Source organism: Cryptotermes secundus, unplaced genomic scaffold, assembly GCF_002891405.2.
Source record: "Cryptotermes secundus unplaced genomic scaffold, Csec_1.0 scaffold16, whole genome shotgun sequence".
Classification (NCBI taxonomy): domain Eukaryota; kingdom Metazoa; phylum Arthropoda; class Insecta; order Blattodea; family Kalotermitidae; genus Cryptotermes; species Cryptotermes secundus.
In genome coordinates, this window is record NW_019718616.1 from 748,893 (window position 1) to 768,011 (window position 19,119).

A 19,119-nucleotide genomic window follows, 5' to 3' on the forward strand; every position below is an offset into this window, starting at 1 on the left:
GTGTTAACCGACGTTTCGGAGGAACGCATCGCCTCCATCTTCAGGGTATGAGGAAAAATAAGAAAATCCGCAAGCGAAAAGACCGTGAGTTTCGCTTGCGGATTTTATTTTTCCATCTACCCTGAAGATTGAGGCGATACGTTCCTCCGAAACGTCGGTTAACACCACATCTACACGGTGCCACATCCCAGAAGACTGCCTTCTTCATAGTCACCGCCGTGAAAACCTCAGATCTTACAAATACTGGTCTCTTTCTTTCTTTAAACCTAATTCAAGATAAATCTCTTTAAAGTGTAGGAAATTTCCAATTGTTCAAAAGAACATTAAACTTTCTCTAAGTCTGTTTCACTGTAAATATATATTTGAAATATGTCCATAAAGAAATTTAATGCCAGTGGTTTACAAAATAAAGCCAGAAAATGGCGTATATTAAAACTTCTTAAAACACAAAGCGCATTAAGTTGTAACAACATTTGCGTATTACACTGAGCGAATATAACATATATTCTTGTGCCACCTAAATTAACACAGGTTACCTACAAATCGTATCTTAATCTATAGGATACAGACTCGACTTCGTGTTTGATGGCTTTTCTCGTTGCGTTACGTAACGAAACATGAGCAGCACAAAATCTGATGATACTTTAATGACTGGCGCGTATGTGTAAATGGGTTTATAGGAACCTCGGTTTCCACTGGCATTTGCGGCTATGTAGAATTGACGTCTACGGCTTGTGGTTCACGAATGAAATATTTTGCACAGGTAACAGTTACGTACAAATGAAATTACAGCTCGCATTATGCACTATCTGCTGTGATGCAAAATTACCACAGAAATCCCCAAGATGTCGGTAGGCGCATTGTAAACGCTGAAATGCTGAGCTGTTTACTTCGATCCAATAACTGAAGTAAATGGAAAGACTTGTAAAAGTAAATCTATCCTTATTAACAGGCCGTGGAGGTCCATAGGGTTGTGAGACGTCGAGGCTACCACATTTTCTCTAGACAATCGGCTCACAGATGTCTGTGACGATGTCAGTCTTGAGCGCTGGCCGCCCTGAACCCCCCCCCCCAGGTAGATTCCTGGTACTCATTTCCGTTAGACGTGTAGTCGACTCCAGGGCCATAGTGCTGCTGGAAAGATTAGGTGGACTGAAAAACTTAATGACATCATCGGGGTTCGAACCCGCGACCTTCCGGCTTATAACATAGTGCCTTAGCCAACTACGCTACCGCGTGCCTCCCATTGGAAAGACTGTCAAGTTAATATTAACATATACACACAGTCGACTGGTAAGTTTAGAACTACTCTCTGGTATTAAGATGATAAAACTGTAGTTCAAATTGTGAAATACCCCACTAAATTCGTGACAACAAAACAATATGAAGTACATACTGCGAATATACATTATATTTTGCAAGTAATGGAATGCGATTCTCTGCCACTTTATTGATTAAAACGCTGTGCTATTCTTATCCATTTTACTGAAGTCCCATTTATCCTAATCTAGCCCATTTACTACAGTGAAAATTTCCTTCGAATAAAATTCAGCTAAAACGCACAATCAACCACTAATGTAGAATGTGATAGTGTTATTATGGTATTTCAAGCTATATTAAATAGAGTGATGGGCACTGAATGGAATGTGAAAGGGATCTAGTTGAAGATTTCCATCTTCTGGGATATAACGCTGTGTGGTCTGGTGAAAGTAGCTGCTGTGAAAATCTCATGTCCACTATGCGATCTAGTTAAGTTTGCATTCTTTCAAATGCAAACGTATCTTCTTAAGAGGCAACCTCCCCATCACACTGCTACAATTACGCTAATTCGATAGTCAATTAAACCTATTGAAATATATGAGAGTCAACACTGATCACAGATACAGTAGAGTAAAATATAATGCAGAATATGTTGAACAAATCCAGACTGCTTCTTTATTTCAATTTGTAAGACAGATAAATTCACCGGCTAATCCACTTAACATAAATAGTTTTCACTTGTATTACAGATTTCAAAATTTTCTGTGAAAAATTATAATTTCCAGGAAGACAATTATGAAATCTTACTGAAAACAAAATTATGTATATTCCTGTTATTCACAGGTAAAATCACAATTGTGTTTCAAATTCAGTTAAAAGAATACAAAGTGCTTCAGAAGTAATTCTTCGAAAGACTGTGCATTTAAAATTAATCAAGCAATAGTAATATTATAGTTGCATTCATTGCTATATTCTATACTTTTAACGCTAGCATCTTCATACGATGTTACTGTTTGTGTTTAAAGTTTGCATAGACGTACTTCAGTCACAGAATAATCGCTTCTCCTTGACGGATCACAAGCGCAGCCTAATGAATATCTCGTTATACGAAGCAGAAACTATAGACAGTTGCTTGTAAAAGGGTTACTGAATTAGACTGGAACATAGATGATAACTTTGAGATATTTAAACATAAAGGATTTTGATCCTGTGGACCAGAACGTCTACAATCATTTCACCGGAATTGGACCAGAACAGCGTATCTATAGTAATTGCCAATGGTGCATACTTACAGAGAAAAACCAATATATACTTTGTAAAATATTGTAACTCTTGGATAAATCGTATTTAAAATAAACTTACATCACACCGACATGTATGTAGTGTTCAATAAACTAAACAATGAAAGTCAAAGTGCAAATATATGCTCGGCGCTTAATAATGAAAATGTAGACATGCTACGTACTTTAGATTTGTAAGATCTAACATTTGTTATCTAAACTGAGTACCGCCTTGGAAAGTAGATCTGAAACCGGCTTTTTGTTGACTAATAGTAACAATTACAAAGAAGTGAAATGAAAGTTTGGTTTGGGTGACAAAATAGCTGCAACGGGGGTCACGAATTACCGTCAGTGATCGTATAAAATGTGAATATAAAAATAGTTACAACCACATAATGAGACACATAAGGAATTTAGTTTCAGAGAAGCAAATGAAGATTGTATTTCAGGATTTTCAGGGGATAATTTTCTTACTACAATTCCCGCAGGAAAGTTCATCAGTGAAAGAGCTCCCCACCACATCAGACGATGAAGTTTCTTGGAGTACACACTCAACAGATAGGAAAATAAACACGCGGATTCCTGACGAGGTTATAATTAAAATAATGTTACATATTCCTATTCTTCCTTGTCACTTAATGACGATTTGGCAGCGCCATAGCTCAAGCGGTTAGTCGCTGGCTTTCCACAGCGGCGGCCCAGGTTCAATCTCGAGTCTGGTCAAGTGGGATTTGTGGTGGACAAAGTGGCGCTGGGGCGGGTTTTCTCCGAGTATTTCGGTTTCCCCTGCCAACCTTCATTCCATCAAATTCTCCATCATCATAATCACCAGGGGCAGGCTACAATAGGCCAATCAGTGGCCGACGCGCCGAGTGGACCCAGTTGGACTCCACCCCCCACTAAGCGCATTAAAAAAAATAATGACGATTTCAGTTTCTCAGATTATATAGCGACAAATTATAGGGTTCTCAGCAAAAACAGAGAAGAAAGCAGAAGGCATTCACAGCAAAATTTAAGGCACAAGAGAATCACAAATACCGCTGATCAACTGGTCTTTGGGCCCGGTTCTAAATGCAGTGCCTTCCGAATAAAGAACAGGAGTGGTGCTGATCACCCAGTGATATGCGGGGAAAGGAGTGGCAAGACTGACACGGTTCGAGGAAACAAATTGAAGTCCATTTGCATGGTCAAATACAGTATTTGTGAGGGAAGAATGGGACTAAAACTTCTGAAGAATATCTGTAGAAAAAGAAAGCGAAAGAACAGAATAGAGAGGCCAATGCTATGTGTATGCGGAGACAATACTACGAAAGCAAAGAAGTTCATAGAACAGAAAGATTGCTCATGTTCCCCACGAAAATGTTCATGGAGAATATTAACCGAAAATATTTTCACTATTTTGAAAACTGATATTCATAAGCAACTGCTGTATATGTCATGTCATTAGTTTACTTGAAATCGAAACCTACTCAGAGATCGGCTATTGTTTTAGGATATTCAGGAAAAAAATGACTTGCTAATGTGAAGTACAAAATATTGATGTCCGACACATGTAGAAGGCACGGCTCTAATTTAAACACTGCGCTTATATTTTATATATTCTCGTTATTAATCCAAAATTTTTCGAATTATATCACTCAAAGTTGTAAGCAGAGACCATACATGAACAGAAAGAAATAAATTCGTTGATATAAGTTGACTTCTGGATTTCACACCATAATTCTGTCGTTATGATGTTATAAGAATTGATCAGTCTTTTGCGTTCATGCAGGTCAAATGCGAATAAGTGAAAACAGACACACCGACCCAGGGGACGTACGCTCACCAGCTAAAAATTATGTGCTTAGAAATTTCAGAGCGGTTGAGGCAGAGCACCTGCTTGGGCATGCCTTGGATAAACTGATCGGCGACTGTCCTCTGAATGAGAGAAACTGAAGCAGTCCTTGCTAAGGATAGCCACCGATCTGAACAGAGGAATACAAGGATCCGATCAATTTTGAGACAGAGGCATTATTAAGACACAGCACTAACCTTTCGGTGAATGTACGAAACCTGGTGCCAAGAGGAATTAAGCTAGGGACACTGATGAAGTGTGCTTGTGACGTTATTAAGTTAATTTACAAATTAACACGTAATTGTACTAATCAGCATTGTACCGATACATCTGGCGCATCGTTCTATTAAATCTTTACTACATAAAACTTGCATCCTCTTTAGGTTAATTGAATTCCTCGGTCATACAACGAGTTGTATATTCAGATGAAATTTAAAAAGAAGGTAAAGTTGTCCCTGTGCTTAACTAATTAAGCACTATTCTATGAAGACATATGGGGGAGTGGAGGTATAGAGCCATGTTTTCTTGACGTCGCCACTCTTTGGTTGTGAGTGATCAGCTTCACGCCCCGGCCGCTTTACCCTCGAGGAAGGAGCTCCGGTACCCACTGGATAGGAGGCTGGGTGGGCCAGAGAGCCAGTCTGGACGACGCAGAGGAGGAAAAATTCTTCACCCTACCGGGACCCGAACTCCGACTCCTTGATCGTCCAGCCCGTAACCAGTTTCTATACCGACTGCGCTATCCGTACTTCCTGAGTATTTACATATTTATGTTTTATCTTTCAATGGATTGAATTTAATTTTTTTTTAATCGCAAGAACTTCAAAACTGTGGTCAACTGAGAGGTACAGGTATCTGAGGCAGACTTCATAGAGCACAAGATCATGTGGACATCATTTACTGAACTTGCGTATTTTCAAAACATGTAAGTTTCTGTCACTAGCATGTACCTCGACGATGATAACGTACATGAGTTAAAATTCATAAATATTACAGCTAAAATATGGTATCTACTGCACAATAATTATTATTTTTACAAAACTGATTTACCTAAAATAAATTCACTGCAACCAACATATGTAGATATATTTCTTGGGAAAGTGTCATTGATATGCGAAAGGCTAGAAGCATTATCATATCTGTGAATACATTTTAATAACAAGTATATCGAACTAATAAGTTTTCTTGTTTTCTTGAAAGTAATAAAACAGTGAATACGCCATCCTAGTCCCAAACCATCGATTTAAAAACACTTGTATCTAATTACGGCTCTCTCTGCTTATTGATGTACACGGAAAAGCAGTGTATCTGTACATCAAAGTTTCCAATGTAAGGTATTATTCGCTCACCTGTGGGGTTCCCACAGAGTGCCCCAACGAACACGAGGAGACTGCAAATTCGAATGATGCTGAGGTTATTTCGACGTCTTCTCATGTTGACTCTTATGCTAGACACTTCATCATAACTTGCATCACCCTGACACAGTACATCTCACACACTCATTATCATCTTAAAAAATTCGCTCCAATTACGTCAATATATTCCACTATCCATTTCTTTTAGTTACTAGAACTGTAACAAGTGTTCACAAACTTTGTGCAGCTTTCGCTTAAAAACACCAAATTTATCTACAATTTTAAACGATAATAATATAAGTTTAAAGAATTTCGTTTGTAACTTTAGAAAGTCTGACAACAAACAGATTATAGTTCTTAGTTTGTAGTGAGTTTCATATTAGCTACACAGACAAACATCCGCTAGAAGAAAATCTTAATTAATTTAAATGACACATTTTCTTTGCTTCGGACCAGTTCAGCTCGAAAGAATGCAATCTGAACTTTTAGAAGTCAGTAATTTTCAGTTGATAGTTTAAGCAGTAGAAGGATAGGTGGGTAATTTATGAGAGTGAGAGAGATGGAGAGAACACTGTCTCTCAGAGAACACGTCTCGAACTGTAACGATGTTCACTTGCCACAGATCCCGAGGAAACTGAGAAGCGAGGACCGGCGCGGCCCCAACATCAACACTGCTGCCATCTGATGCCGGTCGAGCGAATCGTGCATAGGCCTTCACGGAAACCGCGGTGACGACAATGTCGGGTTGTCTTTGCTCTGTTCAAGCGACCAAACAGGTTAAATCCCCATCCCACGCCAAAGTCAGCTTCGGACGGAAATAGCTAACACAACACTGAGTGGACAAAATTCCCTTTCTAGGCCTTTTCTTACCTCTTACTTCGAAAGTTAGTTTTCGGTATACATATTTTTAATTTTCGTGGAGTTAAAACTTACTTCCGACACCGAAATCGACTCACCTCCAACCTCTACATTCGTTCAATTTCTTGGAGATCTATCAAGATGTTTCACTCGTTATCCTTCGTCAGAATTCCTGGCTACAAATCCAGAAGTCCGGGTTCGATTCCCGGCTTTACCAGATTTTCTGAGAAATAGTGGGTCTGGAAGGGGGTCCATTCAGCCTCTTGAGGATAATTGAGGAGCCATTTCAAGGAAATGGCGACTCCTGTCTAGAAAGCAGAAATTAACCCTCTATCTGCAAAAGTTGGTACTAACTTCGCCGACAAGCAGCGGTCGCTTGGTCGGTATAGTTCGTTTGCGGACTAAAACCACTGAATTTGTTTTTGTTTTTATCCTTTCTAGTTATCCAGCCAATATTTAGTACGTTGAAATTTACCGTGAGAGCCGTGAATGCCTATTCAGATGTTTTTTTTTATTATTGCTAGTGGGGTGGGACTAAGTCCCTTGCACTGCGGCCACTTCTGAATTCAGATGTAAGAAAGAAATTTCTAAGTGGGACGATTTTGTAACCGAAACTAGAAAGTTAAACTTCATACCTTCAATATATTTTGCGATCCTAGAACAAATAAGAGAATAAACTAGCGTGGGAGCGGCTGGCATGATTAATGCAAACTTCTGAGGGAATAATATTTGTTGTGTCTTTATATACTTCACTGTTTGTTTACTGTTCTTATTTCGTAATATTCCTTCTGACTGACATATACTTAGGTTTTAGGCGTCTTATTTCATTAAATGTTAAGGATTTTCTTATAAGAAGTAACCGATAATGACAAACAATCCCGTATCGGGGATCAAGGTTTACATCTACGGGACTTCGAATTGAGCGTCTGACAAGTGTGTGTAATTAGAATGGTGTTAAGAGGAAGTTAACATATGTAATCGAGACAGAATGGAATAAAATGAAAAATATTAGGAAGTCCTATTGCATTACCGTTGTATGTTTTTGCTCAGTTCTTGCACGCAAATTCTGGGAGCATTTGAAAGAGACCAAGAGGAGTTCACATCTTCATAAGCTAGCCCCTAAATTCTAGAGTCATATTATCCTTTCATATTGTTGTAACGAATGTAAAGCAGATTAATGCGGCAAGTCACGAAATACCTTGTTGCTTCCACCTCTTCTCTCTTTTGACAATTAATAATAGTAATTTTTAATTCATCTGTCTGAACCACTAAGAATGGACCACGGTGTACCCCAATTTACATTCAAGAACCCGCTGAAAAAAAAAAATAAGGGACAATTCCATATATTGAGAGTTTATTACCGTATTAGTACCGCTGGCATGTACTGTCTTCGCTCGGTTGGAAACCGGGATCGTCGGTTCTAATCCCACTCAGGGTACGGATGTTTAGTTTGTGTGTGTGCGTTTTTCTGTGTTTGTGTACTGGTAGAGGCCTTGCGACGAGCTGATCACCTGCCCAAGGAGTCCTACCGAATGTGTAAGATCTAGAAAAGCCGAAGTGAACGGAGAAGTTCATGGAGGTAGGCCTAGGCCCACTGGGGCTGTAGTGAAAAGGAAAAATGTAGTACGGCTATTAGAAGCCACACACTATATGTATTTATAGGATGTTCAGATAAAATAAAATTAAAGAATTTCTAATAATTATTAAAAGTGTAACGCACTGATAAGCTTTAGTAAAGTGTCTTCAACAACAGAATCTCAGAAGTTGTGTTTAAACGTGTACAGTTTCTAGTATGGGTTTTCAACTGGAATTTAACTGTAGAATTATTTCAGAGTTACCGTCAGGCAGTGTAATTTAAATTCAGAGAGCACCACCTTCTTGTTAAATACAAGGACAGTCGCGTCTCGCAGGAGAAACATGTTAGTCATAAATGATCAGCTACTAAAGTAGGTCTGTTTTAACACTACGTCCTACCAAGAGAGATCGACAATATTATGCAAATTGCATGTAGCCCAGAAATTTCTATATTTAAGGCATAAAATCTCGTTTGAAGTAATTCTCCTTATATGAAATATTTTGACACGCAATTTAAGGACAAAATTGTTTTTTATTAAATTTATATCTCACTGCCTGTTGTTATTTTGGGGGTTATTCAATTTTTCTGAGGCCAAGTGATTTTACTTCACGTGTGTTTAAGCACTCCATATAGTGGAAAGCGTATTTTATATTCAAGTGTCACGGAAAATTCAAGATAGAAAACATAGCTCCCACGTATTGCGACAGGAAAAATCTTTCTCTTGAAAAAAAAAGTGGCGAAATTAAGATTTAAATAAATGCTCCTATAATTGCGAAATGCTTAAAGATTTCGCATAAACTGCAAAAGCTATTTTATGACAATTTACCTGCATGGCTATGAATGGAAAATAGTGAAATACACGTATGTAAGATGCTTTCTCGGCGATTACCAGAAAAGACAGAGTGAAAGTCTGTGACAGGCTTCGTGGCTCAGATGCGAAGTACGTATATCCCTAACACAAGTCTCAAACATCGGACCATATCCCTGAACTAATCTGCTTAGTGACACTGTCAGTATTTCTTCGTTCAGAAACGTCTAGAACTGAGTGAATTTCACATTCTTTTTACCGTGCAGTTTCCCTCTCCAGGTGGAAGAATGCATTGAACGGATTTTCAGACAATATAAAATTCAATATATTCTTAGCTATTTCGGTGGACGTATTTCTCCAATGCCGAACATATTAAAATACTCGTATAAAGGAAATTTCATCGTCCATAACCGAAGACTATACTCTTCGTGTTTATTTGGATGTGACTGAAGATTTTTCCTAAAAATCCTAATCAGAAGGTCTGTATGGGGATTTATTTCATTATAAATTAAAATGTTTCGACATATAAGTCCCTTCGTCTTATGTAGGACCAACTTTGTGAAAAATAACTGTGTAAGCATTGATGCTGATCGCCAAAGTATTCATGAATCCCTCGGAGGCATGGGATATACTCAGAAATTTGGTACTGTTGACATCACTTCATAAAGCTGCAATGGGGACTAATTCTAGAATCGCTTAATTCTAAATGTGCATAAGAGAATTAAAATTCTTAACGTTTTATAGAGTAAGATTGTCAACTGATATACTGGACAGAAGGTTACAAGATTAATCCCATGTTTAGATAAGACATATTAGAAAACAGAACATGCAAATTCCATACATGGATTTGAGTACCAAAGAACTGCACAATTATACCATTTGATATTTTAAATGATCAATTTTTATTTGGCCGAGAGAGACTTTAACATAATAAAGCAAATATCATTCCAAAGTGTTTAGTTACGTTGGGCTAAAATGACAGGTTACGAGCTGGGCAACTGAAATAAATGAGATTATAAACATGCCCGTCGCGTTCAGGTCGGCTCTGGACGCATTTAGCCTTATATATAACGGACTTCGGGTGGTCTTTCCTCCAGTATTGAGCTCCTGAAGAACGAATATGCAAACTCACCTCCGTCTTGTCTAAAGTTTAGGAACGCGTGAACCAACCTTTATCACTATAACTCTTCAAAGAACGTTGGTAACTATATGCATCACCTGCCCTCACATTTAAATTCTCTGCATTCTGAACACATATTTATGTATTTCGTCAGATTCTCGGAATATATTAATATTGTTTCCCTAAGCAGCCTGAACGAACTGATCTTTGTGATGGAAAATGTGTTTTTGATGTAGAAAACTAATCCTTAATTATTATTTAGATGAAATTCAAGCTCCAAATTGTTACTAAATTACAATTTTTTCAGTAGATCTTAAAATGTTTCCAAGTGAACTCCATTTACGTCTTTATAGGCCCCATAAACGTAACAGTTTGTATCACTCTGCGAGTTGTGTACGGTTTCACAGAGGTCTATGTGCTGCAGTCGAGGCTTGTGGCGTTGGTGCCTTTGTGTAGGCAGAGAGGAATTCATTGACCACTACTGCATGGACTATAGGCTACACGCGGTGCAGAATAGCAAAAGGTAAATTTGTCGCATTGCTTAATCAAGTACTGCTATAGAACGGAATGCGAGGAAGTGGAGGTACACTTCCACAGCTTTCTAACCTCGGAACTAGATCGTCGTGATGGTTAAATTCCCACTTTAACCACTTTACTCCTATGAAAATTGTTCCTACCTATGCAGGGCACAGCGGACTGCAAGTCGAACGCCTGTTTCTGAGCCTGTACCTATTCACTGTACTGACTGAGCTACCCCTGCTCATAAGGCACACAATAGTTCTGCTTAATATGCAATAGCATAGTTTATATTATATCTAAGAATTATATATCAACTTCCGTGGATGATGAAGACCTCAGATTCCATCCCAAAACAATAACTGATTTTCAAAATTTCGTTAGATTCCTAGAATGGGGGATCGGCGCTGTACTTTCACAGGATGACACAGATCATAAAAATCGGCGGTATACATCCATCTCCAAGTTGGTCCAAGCGGCAAAGTTATGACTTCTGTTCGGGACACTTAATAATCTGACAGTGATTTTTCTCAGTTGCTTCATACAAATGTGAAGACGGAACCTTAAATTAAGCTGATAACCGCATATTTCACATTTATTCCAATCCACTATTTACTTATGATCCTATCATTCGATGCCATATAGTACTAGCCACTAATAACGCTGTGCCGGTCACGGTAGCCGAGCGGTCTAAGGCATTTACTGTCTTCGCTCGCTTGGAAACCAGGACCGTGGGTTCGAATCCCACTCAGGGCATGGATGTTTAGTTTGTGTGTGTGTGTGTTTTTCTGTGTTTGTGTAAAAGTAGAGGCCTTGCGACGAGCTGATCACCCGCCCAAGGGGTCCTACCGAATGTGTAAGATCTAGAAAAATCGAAGTGAATGGACAAGTTCATGGAGGTAGACCTAGGCCCATTGGGGCTGTAGTGCCAAGGAAAAAAAATAATGTTGTTGGATGAACTATAATTAAAAAATCGAATGGGCCTATATACATCACGAGATGCTAAGTTTCAAGAGGTACAAGACCGTACGCTCCTTATCATTGGCTCTGTACTGTGATCAGCAAAATGACGGTTGTTTCTTAAATATCCGCGAGTGAAACGACGGATCTAGTGTAGTATGTCAGTGTAAGATTAAGCTGCCTGGGCATTTGGGATATGCAGTTTTGGCTCAGCTAATACTAATACCTTCCAAAGCTCGACCACTTGTTTCTCGACTTGAAATTCTAAACAAGTTAGAGAGACATGTAGAATACCCGACTCTTTCTTCCGTCGAAACAAACACAGTTATAAAAACAGTGATGTAGTGCCTTTTCATATAAATTTCTGATGAATGTGATTTAGTTTATGGATCACATTTTAGGTTTAAAGTATTGTAGGTGTTAGATTTGAGGCTTTCACGGCGGTGACTATGAAGAAAGCAGTTTTCTGGGATTTGGCACCGTGTATATGTGGTGTTAACCGACGTTTCGGAGGAACTTATCGCCTCCATCTTCAGGGTAGAAAAAAANTTCTGCACTGTAGGTGTTACTTTTGCCCGAATTACGCAAATGAAAAAGCAGGTAAGGCTTTATCTCAAAATTTAGCTAATTTTAAAAATACAACTAACTCAATGGATTTGAGTCCATGTTCATTTGCTACCAGTCACTCTATTACCCAGGGATTTCACAAAAATTTATGGAACCCGAAGGTTCACTATCGTGTTCACAAGAGTCCGCCATGCGTCTTATCCTGACCCAGATTAATCCAGTCCATTCCACTCCCTCCTATGTCTCTAAAATCCATTTTAATATTTTCGTAATTATAAAAGATAATTAATAAGGCTTTGTAACCCAAAGAACATGAACGGAGAAGTTCATGGAGGTAGGCCTAGGCCCACTGGGGCTGTAGTGCCAAGGGAAAAGAAACCAAAGAACACGTAAGACGTACAGGCCATTGTGCTTTTTCTCATTCATGAGGACTGTAAGAAAGCATTCTTTTAAATATGAAGACTTTTATTAGGCTTATACCGTAGGCTTGCATTAAAATGCAGTCAACGACTGTAATAAGCCTAGCAGAAAGACTTGTTTCCTCTGTTTCTCCTTACGGAACATAGACTACAGACGTAGAAGGCATTAAGATCGTGGAGTTTAAGGCACAATTCTAATAAATTCTGTGAAGACGCACGTACGATACAATTAATATAAGACCACATCGACTAAAGGTAAAGATCTTTCTAGTAAAGGTCCAATAACATTAGCTTCTCCACCGCATCTGAAGGAGATCACGGCTTTGGCTGGGCAAGATGATCCAAGGCGGATACAGCGATTCCAAGGTACAGGGAATTTAATCAGTCAAGTTGCGGGTACAAAGGATTGTACGAGCATTGTTCATAGCCTAGTGCTTGTTCTCCATGTCATGCCACATTCCACGTGATTTGCTTGAAAATAAAAAGAATTAAAATTGTCTTTCAACAACAGGAAACTAATGTAAGACTTAATGTTTTCTCCGCGTTCACTATAAAGGATGTCGTCTTTTTGGATGTGACACCTTCTAGATATTATGTCAACAGATATTTCGGAGGAATGTATCGCCTCCATCTTCAGGGTACGAAAATCCGCAAGCGAGGAACCAGCGTATGTGGGTGGCAGTCTGCAGCTACCTGCTCACTCTGGTTCCTCTCTAGTGCATTTTACTACCCTAAAGATGGAGGCGGTACGTTCCTCCGAAATGTCTGTTCACATAAGATCTACACGGTGCCGTATCCAAGAAGACGGAATTCTTAACAAGAAATGAAAATTAACAGTACTACTTCACAATAAATTGTACTAGATCTTTATGCGTTATCCACAAGACGGTGTTTTAAAATTGTAATACTTTAACAATTTGAAACTTATATTTAACCTAAACAATATTTATGAACTTGGTTCTACAGCACAGAAAAAAACTACGCCTCGAATACAAGTACCAATTGGTTTAAGGTGTTTACAGTAACTGTACCCGTCTTCCTGTTAATCATAGTATAAAAGTATAAAGTGAAGTTAAGGTATCCCTGCAACAGGCCGTGGAGGCCCATAGGGTTGTGAGATGTTGAGGTTCTCACATTTTCTAGACAATCGGCTCATAGATGGTGGCAAGGTTGTCAGCCCTACGCGACGACCGCCCTTTATCACCAAGAACATTCCCAGAATATTCCTGGTACTCATTTCTCTTAGAGAATGAGTCGACCCTAGGGCCATAGTGCGGCTGGAAAGATTAGGTAAATTTTTCAAATCCAATGACCTCACTAGGATTTGATCCCGCGACCTTCCGGATTATAGCATAGTATCTCAACCGATTACTCTACCGCGTGCCCCGAGATAATCATCCTACGTAATTCATAAATATACTTTGCAAACAAAGTGGAAGTTATTTGAATGTGAGAGCATGTTTTACATGCAGGCATTACTACGTTTTAAAAAGAAAATAGTCACAAGTTTTCAGTATTACTTTTATAAGAATTGTGCGTAAATTTATGGATACAGTTATAGTAAGTTCTGAATTTTCCTTTGCATGGTAATCTATTACCGAACACTGGCTTAACACACATTTTGTGGGTCTGATAAAGCTTTCTTTTTTTAATTCCCTTATTGGGGGGAGCGGGGGTGGAATCCAACTAGGTCCACTCGGCACGGCGGCCACTGATTGGCCTATTGTAGCCTGCTCCGGGTGATTATGATGGATAATTTGGTGGAATAAAGATTGGCAGGGGAAACCGAAGTACTCAGAGAAAACCCGCCCCAGCGCCACTTTGTCCACCACAAATCCCACATGACCAGACCCTGGATCGAACCCGGGCCGCCGCGGTGGGAAGCCAGCGACTAACCGCTTGAGCTATGGCTCGGCCATGGTAAGGCTTTACTGGGACATCATAAAAATAATCCCTCTTCCTCTTTGTAACGTTAATTCCGAAGCTGGTGCAAGTAGTAAAATAGATTTCTGTTATTATATTTGTTATTAGTACAAATCTCTCTGCGTATGTACGAAATTATGTGATTGATTATTTAATAAAGACCAAATACTGAACTTTTTCATATGCATGCTATCTTTTCATTTATTTTTCTCCGATAACAAAATGCGCTTCCGGTTGTTTAATTTCAATGCTATGTCATTTTTCCCTTACGAGACCAAAGCCTACAAACCCCCATTCCCGAAAATCAAAGACCGCCTTTTCAATACACGAGTTTCTTAGTACAGATACACAAATTAGTTTTCTGAACGTATGAGGGGAAACGAATCTTGCAGGCACTAATATGGGTTGTGTTCCCATATACGTAACGTCAATTACACTGAATAGATGTAACACGTTGAAGCATAGAATTCACCTACATAGCATCTCAAAATTAAGTTCCTGTCTCATAGAAATCATACTGCATATCCGTTGCTTTGAGACTTAAGTCGCTACCTCACAGAAAAGACATTGCACATGCATACATAAGAAAAACAAACTATTCAATGTCTTACAAACAAATAAGAGCTGTTTCGAAGAAACGTGTGAAACCGATACATATACTTTGCCTGCAAAATATACTGTTCTTAATGCTAAAGTAGGCGATACAAATAGTCACCAATATGATATAGAGAGCTAACACACGCATCTACAATGAGATTAAAAAAAAGGTAAATCTATCCCTGTATTAGGCCGTGGATGCCCATAGGGTTGTGAGACGCCGAGGCTCCCACATTTTCTAGACAATTGCTTCACTGACATCGGTGAGGATGTCATTCTTAAGCGCCGTTTACCACCCCAGAATGATACCTGGTACTCATTTGTGTTAGACACTGAGTTGACCCCAGGGCCATAGTGCGGATGGAAGGATTAGGTGAATTGAAAAAAAAAGAAATCCACCTCATCGGATCCCGAACCCACGACCGTCTGGCTTATAGCACAGTGCCTCAACAAACTACGCTACCGCGTGCAGTAATTAAGTACATGCACGCAGCTGCTATTGTGGCCAGTGTACATATATTCATCGTTATATTTCGAGGTTCCAGTCGCAGTTCCTCAATTTGAATTTTTGTGTGGATAAATCATGCGACGTTCCGACTGAGAGTCCACTGATTTCACGGAGAGTCTTCACCAAGCTTACTAAAGGCTGGTATACAGGGAATCACGCTTTTCCAGTCGATGCCATTTTTATTCAGTAACAAAGAAAACCATCTCCCGCAAAGCATACCTAAAGCTGGCGCAAAGTTTCCTTATGCCAACGCCGAAATAGAAGGAAATATATTTTAAGCTTTGATCCCCTCGTGTAATGATCCAGTTGCCTTGAGACCGACTCAGAGGAAACAGAAACGGAACGGGTGTGGAAAACCTCAAGCTAACCCCAAAGAGAGATGCCCACGACATGCAAACTAAGCAACACAGTGCGAAAGTTGCTTCCCATAGCAGGTTTCATATTTAAAAAAGAAAAAAATGCTTCGAAACTTAAGATTAAAAAAAAAATCCGCTTAGCTTGATTCTGATATTTCCGCCATGCTGACGTAATGCAGTAAAATATCTGCTACGTACACAGCTCTCATTACATGAATTACGTGACCTTTCATATTTATATATTTATTTATTTATATTTTCAGAGCAAAATGTCGTGTATTTCTTAAAATCTAACGGACGTTTCCGCGGAACATATCGCCTCCATAATCAGGGTGCAGGTGCCACCTGCTTTCACGCTAGTATCTTGCTCGGCTTATTCTTCGAACCTGAAAATGTAGGCTATATATTTATGTGAAACGTCCGTTGACTTTTAGAGGACTGCAAGGCGTTACAACAGCTGTTAGAGCCACAAATTGTACACAGTAATATTTCTGACTTCTATTCTGAACTTTTCTTTTCGAATTTTGGCTGGGACTCTGACTATTCTGAGTGAGATATTTCGTCGTTTTCCTCAGTCTCTCCTGTCAAATGTTGGCATAGAAACTTACGTTATTCCACGACCTTATCCTTCTGCAGCCTTTCCAATTCATTGTTCTCTAACATCTGAAAATTCGAAGCTATAAAGTCTGAGTTCCTAAGAGCGTCGTTAAATAAGTACCATTTGGGAACAGAGTTACACCAGCCTGCAGTCTGCACTCGAAACGCAAATACTTTTCTTGCTAACGTACACTGATATACTCTACCCGTTCTCTGCTTAGTAAGACGCCACTGTGCAGTAGGCACTGCACTCCACTCTCAGTGTGACCCACTACGTGTATACCCGTGCATCTAAGCATGCCTGCTTAAAGGCTTTGGATGGTATTCCTGCTTTGTATTCCGGAGGTAGCTTGCTCAATTCCTGATCAGAAGGCAGTCTATCCTGACAGAGGTTTATCGTGGTTTACTTCAACACTTCCAGGGAATTACCAGGAGTGTACAACAAAACTGGCAAAGGAAGTTACCTTCTACGACTTCAGGTATTCACAATTCACAACAAATATTTCATTCAGTTCCTTTGAGAAAGCGTCATTAAATAAACTTTCTAATGTCTTTCTGCTGGTTATTCTTCTGATTGCTCTGGCGACCCCATTAACTATCGTGTCACATGCTATCCCAGTTTCTTTTTCCTTGGCACTATAGCCCCAGTGGGCCTAGGCCTACCTCCATGAACTCCGTTCCCTTCGGTTTTTCTAGATCTTACACATACGGTAAGACTCCTTGGGCGAGTGATCAGCTCGTCGCGAGGCCTCTACCTGTAGACAAACACAGAAAAAAGCACACAAACATCCATGCCCTGAGTGGGATTCGAACCCACGATCCCGGCTTCCGAGCGAGCGAAGACAGTGCATGCCTTAGACCGTTCGGTTACCGTGACCGGCGCTATCCCGAGTTACTTGCTACATTTTCCTTAACCTCCATTTATGTTTTAGTAGACACTCCAGACAAGGTAGATCCTTGATGAGGTCCGAGAGTGTAATTTTGCTTGTCGATAGCCTATTCGCCGAAGCTGCAGAGGCAATAAAGTCGCCGGCCGTTTTATCGGCTTCTTCCTCCGAGTTAGTTTGGATTCTAGGTTAAATTAATTAATTTAGAGGCCAAAAGTTGAAACGGCTCCCAATCTGTGTATTTGTCAACCCGGACCGAAAGATTCTTGGTTCTGATATGATCCATCAAGTGGAAAACGATTGGAAGGTGATCCGAGTCCAGAATGTCAGAGGCAATGACCTCTGACAGGCGGACATTTTGTGCAAAACAATACCGAGCATGTCAACATTTCACGTAGGAGAGTAATGAGTGGGACGTTGTGGTGCTGAAATTTCAAACTCATTTATATGCAGTAAATTCAGCAGTTTCGCGCCTGAATCGTAGGAAGCTACGCTATTCCAAAATGGAAGTTTAGCATTCGGATCTCCTGTCAGTAGCGACTTATGTCTACGGCTTAAGAGCTCAGTGATGCCTACATCAATCAAGGCGTGGTATGTTAACGCACAGACTGCTACAAGTAGCACTCCTTTGTTACCAATCGGTGTACAAACCCCTGTGGCTTCTATTTAAACAAGCGGAGGCAGGTCTACATGGATGTGGGAAATGCCTTTTCTTACTGCAATGACACAGTTCCGTCTTTTCTTCCTGGGAAGCGGTATTCTTTTATTGCTAGTGGGGTGAGACTATGTCCCATGTACTGCGGTCACTTCTGGCCGATTGTACCAGCCCCCTGATGATAGGTGAGGGTGATTGTGGAGCAACTGGTGGAATGACGACTGGCAGGGGAAACCGAAGTACTTGNTCTGAGTACTTCGATTTCCCCTGCCAGTCTTCATTCCACCAATTGCTTCACAATCACCCTCACCTATCAAATCCCACTTGACCAGACCCGGGATCAAACCCGGACTGCCGCGGCGGGAAGCCAGAGACTAACCGCTCGAGCTATGTCGCGGCCCTGTATGGAGCCTAACTCCGATAAAAGTTATCGTTTAGAATAATGAACCCCGCATGGGATTTGAGATATGTCTCTGACAGAACCACATCATTATGTAATGGGGTCTAAGACCTTCTTCGTGCTCTGTATATAGTCTCGGACTGAACCGCATAGAAAACATCGTCTCCAACATCTCCTCTATTGTTGTCTGATGTTTCGGTTGCCCTTGCCTAGCGACGACTCCCATAACACTCGTTCTTCAGCTATATTTTTACTCTTGTTTTGATGTCATATTAAAGAAGTTACATAATACGTGTATTCCTCCTCAAATATCTACGGTGAAATGGTTTTAGGAGAAAAAGGATCATTAAATCCCTATAGTATTATCTAGCAAGATAATAAAATAAATACTGGCGAAATCTGGTGCTGGTCATACAAGAACACAGATCTGTACATTGATTTGCAAGGACACTAAGCTGGTAACTCAACTCTTCCTATAAGCTATATCTTCTTAAATATTTAAAATGTTCAGGAAAACACATGACAGAGATAAACGTCGTCATTCCTCAACGTCCGGTTAAGACTAAGGACGAAAACTTTCCCTTGTTTCCTATGTTCTGTTCTTTTTCCTACCTGCTCTTCGTAAAGCTGAAAAGCTGTTCTA

The 19,119-nt window shown here is 39.9% G+C and overlaps 1 protein-coding gene across 1 annotated transcript in view; it reads right to left on the reverse strand.

Moving 5' to 3' along the window:
- LOC111861392 overlaps nucleotides 1–6,346 on the reverse strand; it is a 548,679-nt gene extending 542,333 nt beyond the window's left edge. The window contains exon 1 of the mRNA XM_023845924.2: nucleotides 5,724–6,346. Coding sequence (XP_023701692.1) covers nucleotides 5,724–5,808 — 85 coding nt within the window. The 5' untranslated portion in view covers nucleotides 5,809–6,346. The remainder of the gene's footprint in view (nucleotides 1–5,723) is intronic.
- Nucleotides 6,347–19,119: the final 12,773 nt, after the last annotated feature.